General features: G+C 53.9%; 1 protein-coding gene across 5 annotated transcripts in view; it reads right to left on the reverse strand.

Moving 5' to 3' along the window:
- LOC105467774 (G protein-coupled receptor kinase 5) overlaps positions 1-10344 on the reverse strand; it is a 252054-nt gene that overhangs the window by 34885 nt on the left and 206825 nt on the right. For all 5 annotated transcript variants that reach the window (XM_011717505.2, XM_011717500.3, XM_071069044.1 and 2 more), the window contains exons 5-6: positions 2251-2351; positions 416-508 (exon numbers count right to left, since the gene is read on the reverse strand). In XM_011717505.2, coding sequence (XP_011715807.2) covers positions 416-508; positions 2251-2351 — 194 coding nt within the window. The remainder of the gene's footprint in view (positions 1-415; positions 509-2250; positions 2352-10344) is intronic.

Genomic DNA, 10344 nt, shown 5'->3' on the forward strand with positions numbered 1-10344 from the left:
GAAGTACTTGAAGATTTATGTACAAAGCTACTTATTACTTAGGGAGGGCTGCACACAGAAAAATGGAGAACTACCTCAATATTGATCAACAGGGCACTGGATTAAATCAAGGATGTGCAACTACTCCAAGGAATATGGCAGCTCTTTATTCGCTAGCAGAGAAAGAGTTCCCAAAGACAGTGAAGCAAAAAAGTAAGAACAAGATGCCGTTTACGTTTGTGTGAATGTGTGTGTGTGTGTGCACTTGAATAAGCATACAGCATTTCTAGAATACACAACTTAATTAACAGGAGGAGTCGGGTTAATTTTGTTTTAACCATGAGCCCATGGGAGGTAACTGATTTTTATGTGAATTCTCAGATGAAAAATGTGTACCCTCTGCCTCCCTGATCTGTATGGGGTGTTGTGGACTCACCCTTCCAACCACTTCCACTGGAGAAAGCGGTCAAAATACATGCTGTCCAGATATTCGTGGAATGGTTCTCCCCTCAGGTACTCGTGGACAGACCTGGCGCAGATGGAACAAGAGGGTGAACATTTTATAATCCCGATCTTCAAGCACGGAGGCAAAGCAATATCCAGCTTTGGAAATGCAAGAAAACAGGGCTCTCAACCCATGCAGACGCAGCACGTCTGGCCAGAGGTCCTGCCATTCTGCTGAGCGTTGTGTGAACCTGGTTGGTCCTGCCAACACTTGTTGGGCACCTGCCATGTGTTGGGCACTGTTCTAGGTCCTGGGATACAGCTGGGAGCAAACGGTTGGCATTGTATGTGGGACACAAACAGTGAATAGCAAACATGAAATAAACAATCCCAGAGGTATGTCATGAATGAGTTCGGGGGGACTGCGAGGGTAGAGGGGTCTCTCTGAAGAAGGGACCTTAAGCTGAGAACAGACGAAGACTTAACGAGGTGCAGGGAGGGGCTGGGAATCAGGGGTGGTAGGTGGTTGGGGGAAGGGTGGGGCCACAGCCCCTCAGAACTGCAGCTCTGGATCTGGTCTTGGACTAGCAAAGCCACTGGGAGTTTTTTATGCATGCAGCGGAATTTACTGGTCACCCGCTGTGGGCCAGGCGCCAGGTTGAGCCCTGGGATGCCGTGGATCTCTATGGATCTTAGGCCATCAGGGCAGGTTCTGAAGCTTCCTGCAGGTAGCTTCTTTCCTTTAGAAAGTGGCCACGCTGAGTAATCTAGCACCGGCACTTGGGGCCTGGGCAAGGGAGGGGACTACGGCAGGTGGTGCATGTCAGAGGCTGTGTCCTGCCAAACCTGAAAGCCATGGTTGGGAGCCACGATGGCCATTCCCTCAGGGTCAGGGTCACCAACCAAGACCACACCCACTGTCAGATCTGACTCCTGGGCAGCTCCAAGAGAGCAGCAACCAAGCTTGCTCTGTCTACCAGGGCCTCTCCCCAGCACCTAACCCAGGGCTTAGTCCCAGGACAGCCCTCCCAGCTCCCCTCTAAGTGTATGCAGGTTGCTATTTTTCTTGTATAAACTCCATGAAAGCCAGGACTGGGTTCTTGTTCACCTTGGTATCCCCTAGCACCCAGCACAGTGCCAGGTACACAGTAGGTACTCAATTGATGTCTGTGGTGCTGAATAAGGGCACACAAAAAGCCTCTAGGCTCATCCAGCTATGTGGGGTAACCTGGCTTTGGAGAGCTTGCACGAGCGTGTGTATGTGTGTGCACCTGTGTCAGCAAGTGTGTGTGCACTTGTGTGTGTGTGTTTGTACTTGTGTGTGCTCCTCGGTGCTCATGCCTTCAGTGTATGTGTGTGCAGGATGGGGTGGGGTTTAGTTGGTACTCTGCTGGCAGCATGGCCATCGACTCGTCTCACCCCCTGCGGGGTGGATGTGCCACCTGCAGACAAGGTGACAGGGCTCAGCTGAGAAGCGCCCTCTGCATCAGTAGCACTGGCTCTGGTTGGTGGTGGTGGTGGGGGTTGAGGACCCTGGGAAAGATCTCCAAACCACCCAGACAGGGTCAAATGTTTGCACATTCCTCTGTCTCAACAGCCTGGAGAGCCACTTGCTTTCAACGCCCTTAGCAGCAGATGTTTTCTTTGGACTTGGCATCTCGATATCTTTTTCTCTTCATGGGAAGTATACAAACAGTTGGTATAACTTGGCTGAAGCTGTCAGGCACGGAAGACCTGCCTCAGTGCCCTGTACGGTCAGGTGGAGAGCTGTGGCGTCCCATCTCCGGGCAGCCCAGGGAGGACAGGCCAGGTGGCTGGGGCACTTACTGTGCACAGGCAGAGAAGAGTTCTTTGCACGGCTTCTGCAGGAGCTTCTCCTCCGTCTGGGAGACCAGGTCTCGGCCAACTTGGGCTATGAAAACAGGGGACTGGAAGAAGGAAGGGAAGGGAGGTGGTCAGTGAGGAGCCAGCAGCAGTGTGGCCAGGTTTGCCCACAGGTGTTGGGCCAAGAGCCAGCCAGGCTCCAGGTGCTGGTGTACCTGGCAGCCCGTCTCTGCCCCAGCGTGTGACTGGCTGTCCCTCCAGCCTGCACCTGGCTCAGGGCTACCTGGACACTGGTGATCTGGGGAGGTGGCTGAGCTGGAAGGTGGTGAATGAGCCCAGGTTCAGGGTGAGACTTCTGGCTGTGCCACTTACAGGCTGTGTGACCTCATGGAAGTCACTTGGCTTCTCTGAGCCTCATTCCTCATCTGCATAACATTGATAATGACAGTCCCCATGGCCTGGGCATGTAGTCAGAGCTGACAAGGTGTGCAAATGCTCCCAACCATAAGGGGCTATGCAGCATGACCCAGCCCATCATTAAGTCCCCAGCAGGCTTGGTGACGCCCCTTGGCCGTGCTGGGCTTCTTTCCTCCGAGGGCAAAACAGAAGATGAACACCTGCCCAGCCTCGAGGTTCATGTGTGAAAGGGTTTGGATCAGGCCCAGGTGGACAGGCAGGCTCAGGAGGGAGGAGGGGTCAGGAGGGGAGGGGAGCTGTAGCCCTGGAGCTGCAGGCCTGGGTTTGAATCCCAGATCTGTAACTCGCAGCTGTGGCCTTGGTCTTAACTGCTCAGCCTCACTCTTGTCAGGAAGATGATCGGGAAAAGGGGTTTCTCTCGGAGCCAATCAATAAAAACTTCAGGTAAGGCATTTGGCCCAGATCTGGCCGTAGTAGCCAGCACGAAACAAACGTCACCCCCATTGTTTCTTTCTCTTTCTAGGTTAAGCTGCTGGCCTGAGTATTTTAAGTTTGAAAGGACATTTCCAAGAGTTGCTGTGTCCTACCCAGGAGGGGCAGCCGCATCTGGAAGGCAGCTCCACCCAGGGCAGGCCTCACCCTATCCCGTCCCCTCCTCCTACCATTCACCCTCTGCCAGCTGTTCCCAGGGGCTGACTCACCAGCTGGGCTTTGAGATGGGTTTTTAATAAATTACAGGGATAATTGAGAAAATTGCTGGGAGTGGGCTCAGAAAGATAGGGTGTGGACACAGCTCTCTCCCAGAAGGATGCTGAAATCTGAAAGCCTTGCCTCCTCTTCCCTACGGGGCTGATTTGCTAAGTCCACCGGATGGTTTCTCAGGGCGGGGAGGTGTCAATCCCCGGGGGTGGAGGGGATGCCCGAGGCGGCAGCTGGCCTGTCCTTCGTGAACGAAATCAGTGGCTTGTTTTCTGTTCCCCATGGTCCTGAATGTCCAAATCCCTTCCTTCCTTCTTTATTTCTTTTCTAGGCCCAGCCCTCTCTGAGGCTCACCCCTGCCCTCAGGGTCTCCCTACTGAGCCAGGCCTGAGAGGCTTTAGCTTCTTGGGGGGCAGCCTGCGGTGCGGATGCAAGCTGCTGTGACAGTGAACACCACTTACCCAAGTGCAGGCCAAGCCACTCCCACCAGACAGCAGGCTCAGAGCACATTTCCCCGTTACCATCAGCAGCCTGGGTAGCGGCTGCTCTCTCCGACCTGCCTTCCCACTCTGCCTCAAGAGACACAGAAGAGCAACCCACAGAGCACGGGTCACAACTTTTGCAGAAAAGATGCTTGATGTCATGGGAGGAGCCCCAGGCCAAGAGCCAAGAGCCAGGAGCCTGAGCTCTGGCCCGGCCTCCGACCTTGGCCATTTTGTGCCTCCGTCTCACCCTCTGAAACAGGAAGGAACTGCCCCAGAGATGCCCAAAGGGTCCTTTGAGATTTGGGCATCGACAACTGGGGGCTTGTGCTTCTAAGACTTAGAGAACTTTCTTGGGAATTCTGGCAGCTGAGTCTCTTGGGAACCCGTACCTCCAGGCTACTTCAGAGCAACTGAATATCACAACAAATCCTGAGGCCCTGGGCAAATCTGCTTCAGGAAGGAGAGCTGATGGCTTGGCCCCCCACAGTCCAGGAGGGCCCAAGGCCTGGCACAGAGCTGGTGCTGGCTGTCTGTTCATGAGCAAGACGATACAACGTGTTGTGCCAGGATATGACCTTGAGCCTGGTGCGAGTCAGCAAGGACCAGATAGAGATGCCAGCAGGGTGGACCATGGGGAGAAACAGAGCGGTTAGAAGGGGGACCTGAGTTGCCCACCTGTGTGCACTCTGCAGGGTTCTGCCTTTGTTTCCACCTAGGGAGGACCCACCCTTACCCATCACAGGCACAGCCTGGTGCCAGGCAGGGGTAGAATTAAAAGATGAAGATGAAGCCAGGCAGGACTCAGTGGCTCATGCCTATAATCCCAGCACTTTGGGAGGTCAAGGCAAGAGGATTGCTTGAGGCCAAGAGACCAGCCTGGGCAACATAGTGACAGCCTATCTCTACCAAAAAAAAAAAAAATTAGCCAAACATGGCGGCTTGCCTGTAGTCTCAGCTACTTGGGAGGCTGAGGCGGGAGGCTTCCCTGAGCCCAAGAGGTCGAGGCTGCAGTGAGTCATGATCACACCACTGCACTCTAGCCTGGGCAACAGGGTGAGACCCTGTCTCAGAAAAAAAAAAAAAAAAAAAAAAGAAAAGAGAAAAAAAAAAGAAAAAAGAGATGGAGCCAGTGTGGTTTTGACCTCAAAATACCTTTTCTCCAGTAAGACAGACATGATATAATATAAGGTATAATATCCTAACAGAAAAGTTCGTATGCCTCTCGGTTGTACTGTACGTGGTAAAGTACAAAACGGGCTGGCTGAAATTCAGTGGCTTTCAAAGCTTCTTTCTCCTTGTTTTGTTTGTTTGTTTTAGTAGCACACTTTTCTCCCCCAAATGAAATTTATTCACAGACCCAATATTTAAAACCTATAAAAATAATTTAATTGGTAACAATGGTTTACATATATCGAAGGCTAACTCTAGTTAGGTACTGTGCTAAACACATTGCTTCATTAATTCACTGAATCATACCCTGAGGTATCTATTATCATAGTGCCCATTTTGCAGATGAGGAAACTGAGGTTCAGAAAGGTTAAGTAACCCTGAGGTTCTCAGGGTCACCCAGCCAATAAGTGCCTGAGAGGGGATTTGAACCTAGGTTGGGTGTCTAATGAGTGAGATCTGGCTGGAGGGAGTGGGCTGTCTGGGCCACCTGTGCCTCCTCTCACCTTATCCCCTCAGGACCCATGAGATCTGACCCTAGCCCCCCGTACTCTGCAGAGCTCAGCATGAGGACCAGGGTGCTGTTTGGTCCCATAGCAGAGGCAAGTGGCACAGCTCGAGACAATGAGCTCCACGGCTCAGAGAAGGGAGGGGCCGTTGTGAGCTGGGGTCATCTGGGAAAGGCTTTATGGAAGACGGAGTAAGGGGCAAAGCAGAATTTGACCCTCCTACCTGCAGGCGGGGACAGCCAACTGGATTCCCTTCTCAGCAGATGTGAGAAGGGGCTTGTCCAGGCTCTAGAGGTGACCCAACTGTGTACATGAAGTCACACCACTCTCATACTTTGGACTGGCTGGCGGGGGATCTCTGCCCAAAGGCAAAGCCCTAACAAGGGAGTTAATGAGTGGAAGAAGCAGGGGAGTTTCTCTGCTTCAAGACCTCCCCATGAATGCCTGCCCCTTGTGGCCTTGCACAGCTAAAGCTACCCTGTGGTCAGCCTCAACGTGGGGAGCCAGCCTGGCCCTGCCAGAGTCCACTCTGATGACGGTCAGGGTGACACCCAGCTACCCCTGAAGAGGGCTCCGTGACTATCTTTCTGGGACAGCTGAAGACACCAAGATATGTCCTGGGGACACAGCTGTGTAGCCTGGGGTGCTGGACAGACAGCTCTCTCCCCTCTGGCTGGATGAGAAAGGCCTTGCCTGCCACAAGGAACCTTGGGCTGTGAGGACCCCTCTGGCAATCAGTCCCCAGTGCTGAGCTCCCCACCCACTTCTTTGGTGAAGGACCCTCCCCTTCTGGTCCCCACTGAGGCTGGGGAGAGACAGAGGTGACCTTGAAGCTGGGTGCACTTTGACCCGGTTCCTCTGTATAAAAGCCCCCTTCACCTGGAGGTAAAAGAACCTGCTCTGCCTCCCTGTTGGGATGGGAAATTGACCTTGAATCCTCCTCCTGCAATAGAGGCACCTGGAGCCGCACTGGGCCGGGGGAGCCAAAGCTGCCTGCTGTTCCAGCGAGCAGATCAGACAGAGCTCATGCTGGTCTGCAACTCCCTTCAGGACCCACGACAACTCACCCCTTCTTCCCACCTCATCCCTATGGCCCAGACTCACCCTCTGCTCTATGCCACTGGTTCTGGGGATCCAGGCAGTTCCTGATGTCCGTGATAACCAGAATGTACCTTTTCAGGCAGCAAGAGATGACGCTTGCCTGGGATGTTTTTCTGGACACCACAGGGCACTGAGAAAAGCTCTTCCCACCACTTGGAACGTAAGTAGGGCAGACCCCCCACCAAAATGGATGAAGTACGCCTAGGGTGGCTTCGCACCTTCACTCCTCTCTAAGCCCCTCCCCTCCCTTTTGTCCTCATCTCACGCATCCTCTACTGCTGTGACTTTAAACTCTAACGTACCACGTAGGTCACCTCTCTCATCTTCTGTTCCATCAGAACAGAAAGCTCTGGGATATCCAGGCATGGTGTGGATGACGTATTGCTGACCAGTAATGATTCAACGCATGGGAGCCTTGGAATTTTCAAAGATGGGACCGTCGGGGTGGCAGTCTGGTTGGAGAGAAGAGCTAGGGGCCTGTCCTGAAGCTGCGTTTGTATAGCAGTGGGTTTAGAGTGAATGGGGTGACTTGCTGGCTAATCCCTTGCCCCTAGTACCCCTTGGTACAGCAACTGCTCGACGCCTCACCCCTCCCAGGTCAGCTGCAGCTTCACAGGCACCATCTGTGCTTAACCTGAAGCAGGAAAGATCTAGGGTATTTCAGGCGCTGAGGCAGGCTGGGGAGGAGGGGTGCTGAGGAGGAAGGTAGTGGCCTGGCCTGGGCATGAAGCCACCCCAGTGAGCACCACACTCTGCCCGATCCGGGAAGCATGTGTGGATCACCCACCACACCCAAGGCTGATGCTCAGACGCCCACCCACAGCGGCGTTACAGAGGCGTTACACCCAAGTGCAAGGGCAGACGACAGCCCAACCCCAGCTCTGCCTCTGCCCATTCAGCCAAGGCCCACAGGGCAGGCCATCCACAAGGTGGAGCCATAGCTTCCCTATGCTCCTTCACCCCACCAGGCTGCCAGCCTTCTGGTCCCTAAAGACAGGAGGCCAGGTGGGCACACCTGGAATAATTACCAACTGACTATAATCTCAGACCAGAGCAGTGCAGCCTCTGCAGTAACAACTGAGGGGAAGAAGGGGATCAATTTGGCCAGGCGCGGTGGCTCACACCTGTAATCCCAGCACTTTGGGAGGCCGAGGTGGGTGGGTCACCTGAGGTCCGGAGTTCGAGTCCAGCCTGGCCAACATGGTGAAACCCCATCTCTACTAAAAATACAAAAGTTAGCCGGGCGTGGTGGCGCACGCCTGTAATCCCAGCTACTCAGGAGGCTGAGGCATGAGAATCGCTTGAACCCGGGAGGCAGAGGTTGCAGTGAACCGAGATCACTGAGCCACTGCACTCCAACCTGGGCAACAGAGTGAGATGCGGTCTCAAATTTAAAAAGAGAGAGAGAGAGAAAAAAAAACAGATCAATTCGAGAGGGAGCCCTGGAGAGGTAATACAGGCCTGGACCTTGAAGGAGAGAGAAGCTGGACTGCAGGGCCAGGGCCTGGAGGCTGGAGCCAGCACTGAATAGAAGGGGAGACGCTGCGCTGCCTGGAGTCAGAGGGACTAGTGATGATCATGGGAAATAAGCAGGAATGGCTGACAGGGCATGCTGCCATCGTGGGAGGCTGACCCTCTCCTGGGGCAGCCACCGGTGGCTGAGTCATCAGCCCTGAGGATGACGTCGCCAAGGCGGCTGCACCTGCTCTCCCGGCACTGCTCCCTGCCTCTTCACCACGAATGACTGACATGAGGAAGGGACATCATTTCCTGCATCAGTGAGAAACTCCAGATGTTTGAGGCTCTGGTTCCCAAAGCATCTCCCTACATTAACATCCCTTGTTTCAAGTGTCAGAGTGGAGATGCAATCAGCTGTACTTGGCTGGTGTCCTTGGAGGCACCCAGGGATGGAGGGGGACTGAAAGGCCATGAAATCAACTCAGAGCTACACCTGGAGGCCTCCCCAGGAGCCACTAATAATCCTCTGTCCCGTGTCACCCGGGGAACTGTCCGGAAACACAGGCCTGACACTCGTTCAGAATTCAAGAGTGAGACAGTGCAGGAGGAGGGGGAGATCAGAGGACTGTCCAGGAAAGACCCCTCAGGGCTTAGCCCTTCAACCCACTCACGGCACAGATGGGGAAACTGAGAGAAGGGGTCCCCTCCAAGTCACTTGCTGGCCCATGGCAGAGCCAGGATTGGCACCTCCAACTGGGAGGCATGGATCTGGGTGGTATAAGCCCTTAGCCAAGTGTCCTGAGCCAGCCCTCTAGGAAGGACATGGCTTTGGCCTCCTTGGCCCCAACCAGCTGGTCCCCATTTCACAGCTGGGAACACTCACATCCAGCAACCTCAGCCCTGGCATCTCTGCCACCCACCGCCTCCTCTCCATCTCTAGCTGGCTGCCCTGGTTTGGAGGATTCTCTTCTCTTGCTTGGACTACTGAGGAGGCCCCTCACAGGTCTCTGTTATCTTTGCTCTTTCATTTGACACAATGGCCCCCAAAGGAGTTTTTCTGCACTACACAGCATCAGCAGCCTCCATTGCCTATAGGACTAAGTCTAGTGGCTTCTTAGACCTGGCCCCTGACACCCTGCCTGACCTGCTTCCCCTTTCTGTCCCCTCCTCTCCAGTGCTCTGGCCCCACACTGGCTGTTTTCTGGGCACACTCCAGCTTTCTGGCTACTGGACCTTCGCTTGGGGCCTTCATTCCTTCCCACCCCTTCATGGCATGTCCAAACCCCACCCAGTCTTTAGGACCTGCTTCCGACGTAACCACATCCAAGATGATCCTCCCAGCAGGCAGGACCTTTCTTCCAGCCCCACCTCCTGGAAACAGCTGCTGCAATCATCCGCATCATCACTGCCATCGCTGTCATTTCTTTTTTCTTTTTCTTTTTTCTTTTTGAGACAGGATCTCACTCTGTCACCCAGGTTGGAGTGCAGTGGCACAATCTTGGCTCACTACAAGCTCCACCTCCCAGGTTCAAGTGATTCTTACGCCTCAGCCTTCCAAGTAGCTGGGATCACAGGTGCGTGCCACAATATCCGGCTACTTTTCGTATTTTTAGTAGAGACAGGGTTTCACCATGTTGGCCAGGCTGGTCTCGAACTCCTGGCCTCGAGTGATCCACCTGCCTCAGCCTCCCAAAGTGCTGGGATTACAGGTGTGTGTCACGACGCCTGGCCATCATTGCCTTTTCTTGAGCACCCACTTATGATATGCCAGGTCCTAGGAGCTTTATGTGGAGTGACCTTGTTTAATCTTTTTAAGATAGGTCTTACTATTCTTACTATCCCCACTTTACAGGTACAGAAATAGGCTCAGAAGTAACTTGCTCAAGGGCACATAGTTGGCCTGTGAGCAAAGACAGGATTCGAACTCAGGGAATCTGGCCAGAGAACCTCATCCCTGAGTACCAGCATGTACTCCAAGGACGCCACATTCCTTCCTAGACAGTGTGCAGGAGGATGTGGCGTTGAGGAACAAGCCCTCCCAAGAGGCCCATGGGGGCTGGATAAGGAGGTGCGGTGGACTCTGCGTGTTTTGACCAATGGTGTTTGTATAGTGCTGTCGTGCGTCACACACACACGCGCGCACGCTAACGTCCAACATATGCTTCGACAGAGGAAAACATCCCGCTGAGGAGCTCCGCGCTCATGAGCCACGGCTCTGTCAGTGGACAAAAGGTCGGCCTGGGAGACTGTCCACTCTATCT

This window comes from Macaca nemestrina, chromosome 9 (assembly GCF_043159975.1).
Source record: "Macaca nemestrina isolate mMacNem1 chromosome 9, mMacNem.hap1, whole genome shotgun sequence".
Taxonomy (NCBI): Eukaryota; Metazoa; Chordata; class Mammalia; order Primates; family Cercopithecidae; genus Macaca; species Macaca nemestrina.